General features: G+C 46.1%; 1 protein-coding gene across 3 annotated transcripts in view; it reads left to right on the forward strand.

Annotated features, from left to right (window-relative positions):
• Positions 1–3,107: 3,107 nt before the first annotated feature.
• The window catches only part of ECSCR (endothelial cell surface expressed chemotaxis and apoptosis regulator), a 59,052-nt gene continuing 46,279 nt past the window's right edge, over positions 3,108–15,880 (forward strand). For all 3 annotated transcript variants that reach the window (XM_014520875.2, XM_006015716.2, XM_014520881.2), the window contains exon 1: positions 3,108–3,257. In XM_014520875.2, coding sequence (XP_014376361.1) covers positions 3,200–3,257 — 58 coding nt within the window. In that variant the 5' untranslated portion in view covers positions 3,108–3,199. The remainder of the gene's footprint in view (positions 3,258–15,880) is intronic.

Raw genomic sequence — 15,880 nt, forward strand, 5'->3', positions numbered from 1 at the left:
GCAGACTCGATAATCTAATAGGTCTCTCCCGATCCTAACATCTATGAAACTATGAAATGGGTTGTCTTCTAGACAATCCATTACCACTAGCTCTATACCTTTCACCCTCCTGCCCTTGTGTCCCACCTAGATACCAAATGGTGGGATGCCCTTGCAGAAGACAAGGGTCTCCAGTGGACCAGCCTGTATTCCACCTTAATTCCAGGAGCCACCAGGAATCCAGGTTGGTGGCTCCTGCCTGGAGCTATTCATGTGGGCGTGTACCTCACTTGCTTTAAAGATTCCCCAACATCTGTCCCTTTTGTAGTCAGAGGGAGACACTAGCATGTGCCTACCTCCTAAAGTTCTGGCTGCAGTTTCCCCCCCACTTCTTATTTTATGCACACCCAATATTTAACCCCAGCAAATCCCAGGACCTTCTGGGCTACCTCTTGGTGACAGCTAAACTGTCTACCTACCAGACCATCTACCAATTACCAGAATGTAATTGTTATGCAGTTAGTTGCCTCCCTTCCCCTACTGAGGGGGGTCTGTAGCTTCCAGGTGGGCCTAGACCTACTGCACCTACACAACAAATAGACCTGCCTTCAAGAATGGTCAGAGCTGTAGATTCTTCAGAGAAACATGCAACAATTGCAGACGTAGGCAGACATGGGATAATCTGCCCCCCCACCAGGAAGGTCTTAATTCCCCCTGGCTGAAGACAGCAGGTATTAGCCAAACAAGTGGCACCAGAGTTATTGCACTGACCGTATTATTCCTGGTCGGATTTAACTCTTTGTGTTTAGATTTCCCTGAAGCTGCTGCAGGGTTTCTAGAAACCAGACCAGCAGCGTTATTGCAGCATTCATACTGACTTTACCTAATGCTGGGCAGTGATCTTGCTGCTAATATCTCATGCTTCCATCTTCCATGTATTTTACAGATATCAATTAGATATTAATAGCCCTGTTAGCAAGGAATCTACTGAGACAGACATACCCCAAAAGAGCCCTGACTCAGCAAAGAGCTCAACTTTAAGCCTGTGCTTATGGGCTTTTGCAGTCAATGAGACTTAAATGTGCTTTGACAAATAGGCGGATAGCTCCTTCCCTTCCATGCAGAGGGGTCCTTAACCCTATCCACACATGGGGTGCATACAGAAGTGACAATTTTTGCCCGATCTGGACACAGAAAATGGTCTATAGTCATGAACAAACACAAGTGCATGGCTACAGACCACTTAAAATGAATGGCTGATTGGGCTATTGCATGAGGGTTCAGATGAAGATGTGTCAAAACATAGTGTCTTCTATAACTTGTGTCTGCACTGCCTCCCAGCCTTTGAGCTGTTTTCAGAATGGAAGGGAGGAAAGAGTCATAGATGTAGGGTCGGAAGGGACCTGAGTAGATCATCAAGTCCGACCCCCTGCCCTGGGCAGGAGTGGATACTGGGCTCATATGACCCCAGCTAGGTAATTATCAAGCCTCCTCTTAAAGACCCCCAAGGTAGGAGGGTCCAGCCCCTCCAGAAGTTCCCTAACTTGGTTCTCCCTGACCCTTGGCCTGGTGGAGTCTCTCCTGAGTCCATCCTGAATCCTGGTGGAGAAGATGTCCCAATCCCTGCACAAAAAGATGGAGGCAAAGAATTTGTTAAAAAGGTCGGCTTTTTCCTCTGGTGCAACCACCAGCTTGCCAGCCGTATCCTGCAGGGGCCCCATGTTACCTGGTGCCTTCTTCATACTCCCTATGTATTTAAAGAAGGACTTTTTGTTGTCCTTGATCCTTGATGCAAGCCCTAGTTCTGTATCTGCCTTAGCTTTCCTAACAGCCCCACTACAAACCCAAGCAATGGAGGTATACTCCTCTTTGGTGATAGCCCCTCCCTTCCACTGGGTGTATGCCTCCTTTTTGGCTTCCAGGCATTCTCATTGGGACTGTCACCCCCTGGGCTCGGAGGATCGTCTCCTTGAGGAACGACCATTCATCTTGGTGAAAGAGAGTGGAGGAAGTTTAGTCTGGGTTTTTTTCAGCCCCTACTAAAGGTAGGATGGCTGTATTGGAGCCCCCTGAGGTGTGTGTGTGTGGGTGGAGGGGCTCCAGTTCACCCATCCCACCCTTCAGCACTGGCTGGGGAGCCCCTAGAATGAGCTCCCTCTGCTCCTTATCCTTCCTCCCATTCTGAAAACAGCAGGACTGGCAGGGAGGAGGAGCCATTGCTAAGGGAACTGGCTGCAGGCTCGCAGCCAGAAGCTAGATTCCTCTCTCCCCTGGAACCAACAGTGAACTTCTGTTTGGTCTGGGGAATCGTTGTAATTCAGAACACTTCCTGCAAAGTGTTCTGAGTTACAGCGGGGAGCTGCACTTCTGTCTGCGCCTGTGGAGCTTTGTCAGGAAGGGTGAGGCAGAAAGGAGTTGCTGGACTGGAGTCAGGAGTAGACAAACCCATCCCTCAACCTCCAGTCCCAAACCATAAGTTCTTTACTGGGTGGCTGCCCTCCACCCCAGGCTCTGCTACATCCCGGAGGAATGCACCACTACTACCTCCACTGGAATCATCCTGTGGTGTGGAATCGGGGTACAGAGGTAGGGCAGAGGCACAGTTTCTCTGCAATGATATCCCAGGACTCTGCAGATACAGCTGTTTCTGCTGGGGGTAATCCTCATGCTGGCTTTGTTAGACAAGCTGATGGAGTCTTTTGCCAAGCAAGGCAATTCCTCCAGAGACTTGCCCCTCAGAACAGCCTTGGAATGACTTGTAAGTCAGGCAGCAATGATCTGGCCTCTTAGTATCACTACTTCATACAGATTTACCTTCTGAGACTTGCCCAAGGCCAGTGTCAGGATTAGAACCCAGCTGCCAACCTTGTATTCAGTCCTAGCCCCCAAAGGATCTGTACACTCTCTAAGCAAATAAATGGCACATGGAAATTGGAGCCCATGGTGAGCTGGACCCATTGTATACATTTTGTTGCTGGTTGCCTCCATTAGATTTCCTTTGCATTGAGCAAACTATGTCTCATATCCTTTTAAACTATAATGGGCAAAAGCATAGTTCCATGGCATGTGTTCCCCTGTGGATTCAATCTGTTTCCTTCTATTATTTAACAGGAAACTCTGAAAGAATCAACCCAGGCCAGCAAATTTCTCCTGACCCCTGCTTCACTCACGGTATGGACAAAGTTTTAGCAGGGCTGCACAGGCACAAGTTGCAAAGAAAATGCCGGCACCAAACTTCTGTGTTCTTTTCTGGATATCTGGCTGTGTTCTCTTCCAAGGTAAGGTGTTTAAATCAGATTGCAAGAGAAAAAGCAAGGGAAGTCAGATTTTTAAAGAGTGCAGCTCCTCTTCTCCCACCCCAAAAAACATTCTCAATCTGCAGCTGTCCCCAATGAAAATCTGAGCGTTTCGTGTAGGTGCCCAACATGAGTGCTGAGCTCTTAAGATAGAAGCATGGCTAAATTGAAGTTAGAATCACATTGGAATAAAAGATCTTGTTTTCTGTTTTAACGAAGTGCGTATTCATGTTGCACTGAGCTATTTGATAACAATGCATGGATGTTTGTATGGAATCAGGGCTGCGAGAACTACTGCAGTTTAAGATGTGCAGAATATTATGGTTCTGGACAAGATTCTGCTTCTTGATTTGTTCATTTCTTGTGAATGTAAACATGAAGAATGTAAGGAAATATAAAAAACAATTAAATGAGTACCTGAAGCAGCCTTTTTAGCCAAGCTAGGTTCTATCAATCAGTAGAGATTCATAATATTTCTGCTTCTAACTTTTCTTTAACATGTGCCTTTTGATGTTAGGCAGGGCTAATATAGCTCCAGAGAATGCGTTTACTATTTTGAAGTGTGGCCTGTTGTTTTTCCCTTTGTTGTGAGAAAGCAAGGTATCCATTGTACTGACAGTGTAGTAGCTGCGCTTCTGGATTTAAATGCATGCAGTGGAAGGTACTGTAAAATTACTGCTGTTATGCTAAAAATGGCTTCTGAGAGAAAGCACTCTAGGCTTTTTCTGGATGCAAGGTTTTTATGACAGAAAGATATGAAAAGCTGTTTGTGGATTATAGCTGCTATGAGGGTAATAATAGGATTGATAGGAATGCCTATCAGAAAATAGAGAAGAAAAACAATAATGCAACAGACTAATGGTCTTGAATCTCCATTTAAAAGCTGCTTGATCATCATGTAATTCTCAGGAGCAAGTATTGGAATATTATTAGCCTAGATATTATTTGGCCCCACTAATCCCTGGTGTAACTCCACTGGTTGTAGTGGAGGGATGAATTTTTCCCCATAGTCAGATGAGTGATTTTTTTTTAGATGCATTATTTTGTAGTCTCCACCCCACGCTATTAAGCTTTCTAGCAGTCCTAGACAATTGGTGTCTTGGCCATGGTGATAGCTTTTCCCATAGGGAGACACCTCCTTGCATGGTCTTGCATGGGTCTGGTATATCAGTCACATCTCTGTCTTACTTCTGAGTAATAATTAAACCCAAATTTGTCCTCTATCTATATACTCCAAGCAGATGGTACACTGGGTTGCATTGTGAAACTAATGTTATTCTGTTCAGTGCACTGCACAGGTTAGGATACTGAACTGGAAACTAGGAGACCTGTGTCCTAATCTTCATTCTGATACTGTTCTGTCCTGAGGCTGAACAGGGTGTGTCAATGCACTTATCTCAGTCTCTGCTTTTCCTATGATGCTTAGCCAGTTTAAATTGTAAGGTCTTGGGAGTTTCTGCCTATGTTTGTACAGTGCCTCTCACAAAGAGGCCCTGATCTCACTTGTGGCTTGTAAGTACTACTGTTTTATTAATAATGGCATTATTGGTTCTTGTCATTTTACATTTGCAGGGTTTACTGTTTGATTCAATTCATTCTTCTGAGCAGCAGTTGCCCTTTTAATATTTTGGCAGAGTTAGTCTCATCTCATTATGGTGCCATGGATATGATAGTCCAGGACATGGCTCCAAAGTTTTGTCTAGTATGTCAGTTTTAATTTTAAAGCAAAATCCTACAGATGTATGTGTTACACACAACCTCATTTCAGCAGCCTGGTAGCTGGTGAGAGGCTTTCTGTATGATGGTGAAGTAGGAGGTTTAGTGAAAAGGGTAGAGGACTGGCCAGCAGTGTGCTGTCTCAGTACTATAATCAATCATATATCCATCAGACTGAAGGGAGCAGCTACAGCCTAATTTGAAACAAACATAAAAGAGAACAACTGAATGGTTTGTCCAAGAACTGTAAGGATGGAAATAGCATGAGGGGAGAGAGAGAGAGAGAGAGAGAGGATTTGCTTGAGGTAGAACAAGAGGATATAACTAGAACATCTTGAGAGGACACTGAATAAGATTTAGGCATTAAACCAGCAGTAAACTATATTACACTGTGCCTTGTATTCCCAAGGAGAAGTGTTGACAACCCCACCGCATGGACCATTCCCTGACAGCCTGGGGATAATTATGAGCTGGCCAAGGTCAGGAAAAGGTGACGACTAGCACAAGGTAGAAAATAGCTTTCTAGTCCTGTGGGACTTTTTCTACTACTTTAAATGTTTTCTGGTCCTGAGTGTGGATGAACAGTCAGATTCTCTGAAGCATCAGCAATCCAAAAATACAATAATCTAGCGTGATTGTTTTGAAATATTTTGTACAAAATAAAAAAGACAAGTTTGAAACATGCTTTACCATTAATTACCTTAAACTTCTAACTTAAAGGTCATTGCAAACCAAAAAATGGAACATGTTCATGTAGAAAAGGTCAAAGGAGGATGTCTTTACCATTTCAAAATTTCTGTTTCAAATTTTTTCAACTAAAATGGAAGAGAGATCCCACAGAGACCCTCTCCCACAGCCAATTTCTTTGTCAATAAATTAGAATTCTACAACAAAAAAGTTCTAGCAAAAAATTCCCAGCCAGTATTAGTGATAACCTAACTTCAGAACCATCCTCTGGCTTTGGTGTAGATATGTCTTCAGTAATTTACACTACTGTGGTAGTTTTGTCACAGTAAAGGTTGCCAGAATTTGGAATGGGCTTCCAAGGGAGGTGGTGCTCTCCCCTACCTTGGGGGTCTTCAAGAAGCTATTTGGACAACCACCTAGCTGGGGTCATCTGACCCCAGCGCTCTTTCCTGCCCAGGCCAGGGAGTCAGACTCGATGACCTACTGAGGTCCCTTCTGACCCTAACATCTATGAATCTATACTGCCATGCCTCTTTCAGAGAGCCAACACACCAACTGCTGCAGCTTCCTTAGCCTGACGAAGGGTTTTTGAACCCGAAAGCTTGCTTAATAACTATTCTCCAACCATTTGGGTTGGTCTAATAAAAGATATCAAATTCACCCAAGGAACCTTGTCTTTCAGAGATGAAATTTATGCACAACTATTTGAACTAATTATTTTCCCTTCCTTGGTTGTTAGAGGAGACAGGCAGAATTCATTGCCTCTCTTGTATGACAAGTTAGCCACATCTTTGTGCCTGAAATTTTAGTTCAAGAATATGGTCTAGATCCTCTTGGCTTTATATGTTAATACTGATTGGGATGAAGCGTACAAGCACTCCTGGGGTTTTGAACTTTAGGGCCAGACTGATTTCCAGGTGGGCTCAGGAAAATTTCCCTTCTGAAATAACATGGCACAGTTGGCCATACAAATATGAAGCTTTCTCCCACCCTTTTCTCCTTGCCACCTTATTCACAAGACAGAGACCAACTTCAGGACAGCCATGAGAGTGTTAGAGATAGTATTAGGCATTGTCATAAGAGGTGCCTTATTTCAGTCCATGCCAAGCAAGGGATCAAGTTTGGCTTTCATCTCTTGCTCTCCAGCAGTGCAGCAGGACACTCCTTTGGCTTTATTACTGGAAGTGCCCCTTTCCCTTGCCTACCCCCTTAACCAAAAAGTACAGGGCAGTCCAATGTGAGCCTTGTGAGGGAAGGAAGAGGAAGAAATAAAATAGGAGGATCCCAGGAGAACACCTTCTAAGACTTGCTCATAGAGCATGTTCTGCCTGTTCCCTGATAAATACTTTCCCAGATTCCCCAGAGGACTCTGGAGAGCTTCTGAGAATAGTAACAGATGTCCCAGAGTCTGTGCTTCCAGGAATCATTTTATATCACAACTGATGAGTCAGCAGCAGGTGTCTTTTAGAGGAAATAACTCCAGTAATCTCTGCTTGGAAATGCTATAGCCCCAAGCTAAGCCCAGAAATGAGACACATGTCTGCCCTGTACAGCATCAGCAAAACAATTTATTGCCAAGCCTTAGCCTCAGGATTGGACAATGCAGCTACTAAGGTTTGCAGAAGGGTGAAAGTCACGTGAGTGACTGTCAGTTGGGAGATCCGAGTCCCATTGTCCTTCTGTCTTGGTCAGAATGAACTTCCCACCCTTTTGCTTTTGTGAGGTGGAGCTGCTTATATGGGTCCTGCATAGGCCTTGGCTGAGCCATTCTGGACACAGGCCGGAGGAGCTGATGGAGTCAAATCCTCTCCAGTGTCCGAGAGCACTGCACAGGTGGGGTTGTTCAGACATGGAAAAAAGTCAAGGAAGATAAAGTGACAGTCTGGGTAGGAGCCATGAAATCTGGGAGAAAGTTCTTACATCCCATATCCAGTAAAGGGTCATTCCCTCTGTCTAGACCAGGGGTGTCAAACTCATTCGGCCCCCTGGGTCAGATGCGTGGTTGAGTGGTGTGGAGCCAGTTCATGGGCTGGATTGGACCCACAAACTGGCCCCACGTGTCAGATGCAGTGTGTGTTTTGGAGTAGCCAGGTTGGGCGCTGCGCATAGCACAATCTTGTCCAATTGCTCCAGAGCTGTGCTATACATGGAGGCTGCTCTGCAATTTGTGCTGAAGCAGGCGCTGAGTGCAGCACTCGGGGCCTTCTGCTGTGTCCCACATGCTGCCTGTGGGTCAACATGGGCAGCACTAGGGGCTGGATGATGGGATACCTGGGCTGGATCCAGCCTGTGGGCCCTATCTTTGACACCCCAGGTCTAGACAATACCTTGACTAAGTGAAAGCCCATGTCCTCTCCAGGACCCTAGGCCTTTTTATCCCTTGTGTTTGGCTGGTAAGGTCTCTTTGGATCAGTGTGAGATGACTGAACTTTTCAGGGCCTGGCTTTCAGCCTCATAACTCATCTAGCACCCTGGTCATGGCTAAACCTCAACCCTCTGGCTGGTGGCCAGGAGTCTGGGACAGTGACTCGTTTGTCACAGGATTATTTGTACTCTTGGAGTGCCTGGGTTTAGGAGTGATCTTCACAACCATCTTCACACAACCAATTCAGTAAATGATTTATTCTGTGATTGCACCCAGCAACTGGCCAGGACTCACTGCCACAGTAGCAGTGAAGGGGCAGGGAAGTTTCAAGGTAACAAGAGTTTAGATCTGTCTTCCCTCAGAGTTTGGACTGAAGTCTCTGGCAAGTGCCCTAGGTTGAACTTTGTATGAGTCACCTGGGCTTTGGCATTTGGAGTCTCACCTACAGCTTGTTCCAGGTGACCAGATGCACCAGGAAGCACTGGAGCCAGGTAACTGTGCTCGGCCGGAGAGCAGGAACAATTGATACAATCCCTGCCCCCACCCAGTAACAGGTATAGCAGGAGCGAGCATTTGTCTCAGTGATGTGAAACAGGAAGTGAATAAAGAATGATTAAATATATCCTGCTTTCTTTTCGGATGAGCTGAGCAGCTCTTAAAGTAACACAGCCACGCTGCAGTTGGCCCTTGTGTGAGTAAGCAAGGGAGGAAGAGGCAAGAAGCCCTCCCCCACCACTGTTATCTCTAAGAAAGGCTCCTTTGAGGTTCCCACAAATGCCTGAGGGCCAGCCTTGGCTCTGCTAACAAGCTGCTCCCAAAATGGTGGGGGGAAGGGTGGCTCTGGTCCAGATGTGCTCTGTGCCCACTGACTAGAGCTGCCTGGCCCCAGCAAGGGTGTTTGCACTGCATCCTCCCGTCTAAAGGCTAGCACAGTGGTTGGGTTCTCCAGGAGCAGCCAGGTCACCCTGCTTTATAGCGTCCCTGCTGGGAAGTGACCCCACAAGGCCTGCAGCAAGGAAAGTCTGGTATGAAGTCTTGAACACTAACTGGAGGAAATGCTTACCAGTAGGGGCAAACATGACCCCAGAACGGGACATCCCGCTCTCTAGCCTGTAACTGGCCTCTTTTCATCTAATGGATCCAGAGCCTGGATTTCAGCTCCCTGGACTTTGGCAAAGTTAAGAACATAACATATAAGAACACAAAAATTGCTATGTGAGGTCAGACCAAAGTATCCTGGCCCAGTATCCTGCCCGTGACACTGGCAAGCAGTAGTGAGGAACAGTACAAGAACAGGGCACATGTGGAGCAACCCATCCCATCACACCCTCCCAGTCAGCAGCAGATAGTTACATCTCTACTGTTGATGTGAGCTAGGAACCATCTTCTCATCACATCTCTTGCTCAGCAGAGACAAGGACCTTCCTTCCTGTGGTCAAGATAAGCAGGACAAGCAAAAACAGGCTCCTAACACAAGAAGCCTCCTGGAGTAGGCCTGTGTAAGCTGTGTAAAGACCCCAACATGTTAGATTTCGTAGATTTCTAGGGTCAGAAGGGACCTATTAGATCATCGAGTCTGACCCCCTGCTCTGGGCAGGAAAGAGCGCTGGGGTCAAGTAACCTCAGCCAGGTGTTTGTCTAATTTCCTCTTGAACACCTCCAACGTCGGGGAAAGCACCACCTCTCTTGGAAGCCCACTCCATATTTTGGCAACCCTCACCATAAAGGATTTCTTCCTGATGTCCAATCTAAATCTGCTCTCCTTCAGTTTTTGGCCATTGTTTCTAGTAACCCTGAGGGACGCCCTGGTAAACAGAGTGCCCCCTATTCCCTGCTGACCCCTCCAATGAATTTGTAGACAGCCACAAGATCGCCTCTCAGCCTTCTCTTGCGGACGCTGAAGAGATTCAGGTCCCTCCAGGTACCCTATTATCTGTCTTCATAGGGTCTTACCTGCAGGCCCTCAACCATACAAATAGCCCTCCTCTGAACCCTCTCTCAAGGTTATCCACCTCCCACTTGAAGTGCGGTGCCCAAAACTAGACACAGTACTCCAGCTGCAGCCTCACCAATGCCCACAGAGGGGAAGTATCACCTCCCTAGACCTGCTCATGATGCACCTACTAATGCCAGAAAGAGTACGGTTAGCCTTAGTTATTACCATTTTTACTTTAATACCAGTAATAAATTACTATAACAGGGCTGTGAGCACACAGTTTATAAGGAGGCCTTGGAAAACTCAGACTGAATTCGGAGGTGACAGAGATGCCTGCAGCTCCACTGAACTCAGTGCAATGCCTCAGGTCTGGCCCCATGTGAATGTGGCCCTGGTGAGCTACCCCAGGCAACTGGCTGCTGTCAGGTAGAAGCAGTATCTTACAGATCAGAGCCAAGAGGAGCATCTGATTCAGCGAGCTGCTCTGACCTGTCTGTCTGGGACTTTGTACAGAGGTTCAGAGGGGAGACCATCTGGGATGGAAGTTGTTACACAGCCCCCAAGGGACTTCAGCAGGCCTGTTTCATTAGGCACCTTCCCTCCTCCCCTCAGTTTCAGGGCAGGAAGGAGAAACTGAAAGGATTTGGAGTTATGAGAATCCACCCTGACTCGGGCATCCTGCCAGGTGCATGCCCTTGTTAATGCTGAGCTATGGCCACTCCACTCCTGGAGGAGCTAAGGTAAAGGGAGCTGATTGTGTGAGCATGAGAGACACGGGAAAGGACTGCATGGGCATGGGGGAAGGGATTCTGGGGGTTGAAAGTGGGGGGGATTGCCTTGGGGAGTGGGGAGAGAGCGTATATATGAGCGAACACATGCACTCTGCAACATGCTGCAACAGCTCTGAGAATAAAATGGTGGCTGGCCCTAGCCCCAGCAGGCTCTTCAAACAGGAAAAGATGTGATACAAAGAAAACAAGGATTCCCTTAAAATGGTAAGCGCTGGTTTCAGTGGGGAGGGTGGATCGTCAGAATACTGGACAATAGCATTGTTAATGCAAACAAACCACTCTCAGGGTAGAAAGCAGCCATCAGCACTTTGTGCCTTGGTTTCCTTATCTGTAAAATGGGAGTAATGATACTGATCTCTTTGTAAAGGTCTTTGGAAAATGGTATACATGGGTTAGGCTTGTGTTGTTGTTGTTAGTTAATAATAATGGTAACAATAATACTAGTAATAGTAATAATAATACTAATAATGTGGGCAATGAGCCTGCATTAAATTCCTTGTCCCTGAACCTAGACTAAGTCAAATATTTCTCTCAAGCTATTTCACTCAAGCCCCCAGACAAACAGACAGTCAGACCCCTAAAGCAATATAACCTCAAGGACAGTCCAAGCAGCAGCCCTGCTTTATAAACAACAATGCTGCTTTGAAAGCTGGAACCACTAGCAGGCCGGGTAGGTCTCAGGGCAGCAGGCAGCCTGTTCTATAAACATAGCTTCACAAAACAAACGTTATGCTTGGAAAGCTGATGTGTCTGGAAAAGTGGACAGGGGGCCCTGCCAAGCCCAAGATGCGGGCCTACGAGATCTAGGTTCAAAGGTGGGGGCAGGAGTCCAGAGGAAATACCTGCCTGCTTTCTCTTTTCTAGCTGCTGATTCCATGTTGTTGGTATGAAAATCCGCTGTGATGTGCCTCCCCCTCCCACGCATGCTTCCCCATATTGTTTGCTTTTCAGCTTGTTTTCAAGATCAAATGGTTTTAATTAACTTCCCCTAGAACACTGATCTGTCTTCAACACAGCTCATAAGAAAGGGAACCCAGTGCACTGCAAGCCCACCAAAGACTAACCAATCTTGGGCCCAGCCGTTGTGTAGTAGTGGAAGGATACAGCCATGTTTAAATTACTCATCTGGGACTTGGGAGATGCAGATTTAATTTCTGGATTTGATGTAAACTTTCCATGGGACTCTTAGGCTCTCAATTCCCCATCTATAACATGGGAATAATATTCTTTCCTTTCTTACAACCATTTTCTATCTGTCACACCGTAAAATCCTGGGGGCAGAGACAGCTCTTACTGTGTACGTATGCTGTGTCTAACAAGATGGAGCCCCGATCTTCACAGATATCTGTACTGTAACATAAATAATAACACATCTGTTGCATGCGCGATAGGATAGACAAGAACGATAAACAGTGAATGATGGAAATATCTATAGGAGGTTATTAGAAGTTGGATAAATAAATAGCAGATAAGAACACTTTACACAGGATGCTGCATATCAAATTTAATTCTGCTTATTTAAATCTCCCCCTGTATTTTCAATGAGAAATGGCATTCTTCATTTCCCACCTTATATTTTTTTTAAACTTTTGCTGTGTGCTGTGAAAGACCTGCTGTGTTTCACCCAGCAGATGGCTGCATTTTGGTCTCGGGTGCTTAGCACTTTTGAAAATTGGGTCACTTAAGGAAATAGTTGAATATGAATTTAGGAACTTAAATTTAGGCTTCTGTTTTGTAAAAATCTTCACCAAAGTGTTTTGATATACTGAGATGAAAATTACCTTAGGAAGTGAAAGTAACATTTTAATAATAATCATTAACACCATCATCATATCTTTTTTGGAAGTGTCTATGTAATATATCATCTAAATAACAGGTGACATTAATTTTAGTACAATTGGCTATATAGTGCCATGTGACCTCTGAATTCAAGTTCAGGAGAAACAATTGTGTGGGAAATGGCTGCATATATGGAGAGAGAGTCTCAAAGGGGCCAGCCATAGTCAAGCAAAAACAGGGCCATGTCCATGTTGACATGGTTCCAGTGCTATAGCACCATATGTGTGTGGTGCAGGGCAGAGGGTGTAATGCCAGGGAGAGGCTGGGGGGGCTATAGCCACCCCAAAATTCACCTTAGCCCCCACATAACCACCCCTCCCAGCACCGCCTCTGTCCAAGCCCCTGCCTCCACCCCAGGCTGCCACTGCCCGCCCTGCACAGCTGAGCCTGCCCCACTACTGCCCACAGTGGCAGGGTACCTTAAGTGGGTATTGTTAAAAAATGAATAATTATGTTTGACCAGAAGATATATAGCACAGCCCCTCACCCAATTTTCTGTCTAGCCCACCTCAGCTCCCCCACCAGAAAGAGGCTGGTGCCACTGCTGTTTATGCACACCTAGCTCTCCTGAGTTGGTGGAGTGGTTTTCTCTCCCTTCAAACCCCAAGCTTTCCAATCCCATAAAGTGCAGTGTCTGCACCTTTAAATGGATGACACATTTCCCCCAGGTCGAATCCACTAATCTGCTAGCAAATGTCATTTAGACAACCAGTCTTTCCAGGGCCTAATCCAAAACCCACTAGAGTAAGCAGGAATATCAGGTGCCTAGTATAGAAGAAGACTGAACTGTAGCTTCCCCCTGACCATAACCATTTCAAGAATGTCAAGTGCCTATCTATATTCTGTAACTGGAAGGCATGCCTAGGAACAACAATTCTTGAGACATCCAGTATTCCAAAAAATAAAAACCAAACTGGGAATTTTAAAACCCCACCAAATCATAGTTGAATATTTTTCTTTGTCTGTGCGTGGGTTTGGATAAAGAAGAAATACTACAAATTGTAGGATCCAAAATTCTTCTCCTTGCACACACTTCAAAATAGGACTCTCCACGAAGTCATCACTCTGAATCATATCTGTTGTCCCAATCTGCTCATCTGCAACCCCAACACACAGATCTGAGTTATCAGGAGTTTCCCATTACAGGAAGTCTATAAAACAGTAGTTCCCATCAAAAATTACTCAGCAGACTCTCAACACTCTCCCTCCCACTCCTTCCTCCAGCTACACAATCTAACTAAATCACTCAGGCCCAAACCCTCAAAAAAAAGATATTTGGCAGCACTTGAATTCAGTGGCAAGTCATTTCATTGCTTTGATGTTTATTGCAATTATAGCTGTGCTCACCATGACCTAAATATTATCATTACTTATTTGTATTGCAGTTCTGCTGAGATCCCGATTAGATATTGGGACCACACTGTGATAGAGTCTTGTACATACACATACAGAAAACTCCTCTCTGAGCCAACTCACTTTGCCAATGTCTGTGAAACATGCCCACATTTTTTGTCACCCTTTTTCCTCTCACTCCACCCATGGAGCATCCTATTTGACCAGCCTTGGCATTCAGCATTTCCTCTACATGTGCCCTTTTATCTCTCCAGCCCTACTCCTTTATTTTATGTATCCTTGACTTCTGCCTTTGGTCTATGTTTAGTTGCTTTTCTTAATCATGACTTGATTATGATGTATAAGTATCTTCATGGGGAGAAAAGCCTGGGTACAATCTGACTCTAACGTAGCACAGAAGACATGAAAAGAAGCAATGGCACAGCAGTAGATTCATAGATACTAGGGCTGGAAGGGACCTCAGAAGATCATTGAGTCCAGGCCCCTTCCCTAGGGACAGGAAGTCAGCAGGGATCATAGGATCCCAGCATGATAAACATCCAAATGCCTCTTGAAGGCGTTCAAAGTAGGTGCTTGAACCACCTCCGGCGGCAGTCTATTCCAAACCTTGGGGAAACGGTCATGGAGGAGTTTGTGACCATTTGACTTTGTCATCCCTTGGGGCGCTCTGGTGAACAAACGTTCCCCCAGATCCTGATGAACACCCCGTATAAACTTATAGGTGGCCACCAGATCACCCCTGAGCCTGCGCTTTTCCAGGCTGAAGAGTCCCATGGCTCTCAGCCTCCATCATAAAGTCTGTTTTCCTGACCTCTGATCATGTGCGTGGCTCTCCTCTGCACTCTCTCAAGCTTCTCCACATCCTTTTTGAATTGTGGAGCCCAAAACTGGACGCAGTACTCCAGCTGCGGCCTCACCAAGGCCAAGTACAATGGGAGAATGATGTCCTGCAATTTGCTTGAGAAGCATCGATGCATGCAAGCCAGCATTTTGCTCGCTGTACAAACTGCAGCATCACATTGAAGGCTCATGTTCATCTTGTGGTCAGTCCTGACCCCCAAGTCCCTCTCGTCCATAGTGCTAGCCAGCGTAGCACTGCCGAGCCTATAAGCATGCTGCAGGTTTTTCCTTCCAAGGTGGAGAACCTTGCCTTTTTCAGTGTTAAACACCATCAGGTTCTCATCCACCCATTTTATGAGCCTGTCAAGGTCTGCCTGGATCACTCTCCTGTCCTCAGGTGTGGATGCTTTAACCCAAAGTTTGGTGTCGTCGGCAAACTTGGGCAGTCCACTTCTGACACCAATGTCTACATCATTAATGAAGATGTTAAATAGTATAGGCCCTAGGACAGAGCCCTGAGGGACCCCACTGGTCACAGCGCACCAGGATGATTGACTTCCATCAGTCACCACCCTCTGGGTCCTACCATGGAGCCAATTCCCCAGCCAGCAGTTCGTGGTGAGGCTGAGGCCACAATTAGCCAGTTTTCCCCGGAGGTGATCATGGGATACCAGATCGAAGGCTTTTTTGAAGTCAAGATATATGACATCAATCTCTTCTCCCTTGGCCAGGTGATAGGCCATCAGGTTGTAAAAGGAAATGAGATTGGTCAAGCAAGACCTACCCGCAACAAACACGTGCAGGCTATCCCTCAGGATGTTGCCGTCAGCCAGTCTGTTAAGGATGGCCTCTTTGATAATCTTTTCCAAGACCTTCCCCGAGATAGAGGTCAGGCTGATGGGCCTGTAGTTTGCTGGATCTACTTTCCTCCCTTTCTTGAAGATAGGCACCACATTGGCCTTCTTCCAGTCTTTGGGCACTTCACCAGAGCACCAGGAATTCTCAAAGATCCATGACAGGGGCTGAGCTATGATGCTAGCCAGCTCCTTGAGTACCCTGGGGTCTAAACCGTCAGGGC

The sequence above is a fragment of the Alligator sinensis genome, unplaced genomic scaffold (genome assembly GCF_000455745.1).
Source record: "Alligator sinensis unplaced genomic scaffold, ASM45574v1 scaffold156_1, whole genome shotgun sequence".
Lineage (NCBI taxonomy): Eukaryota > Metazoa > Chordata > Crocodylia > Alligatoridae > Alligator > Alligator sinensis.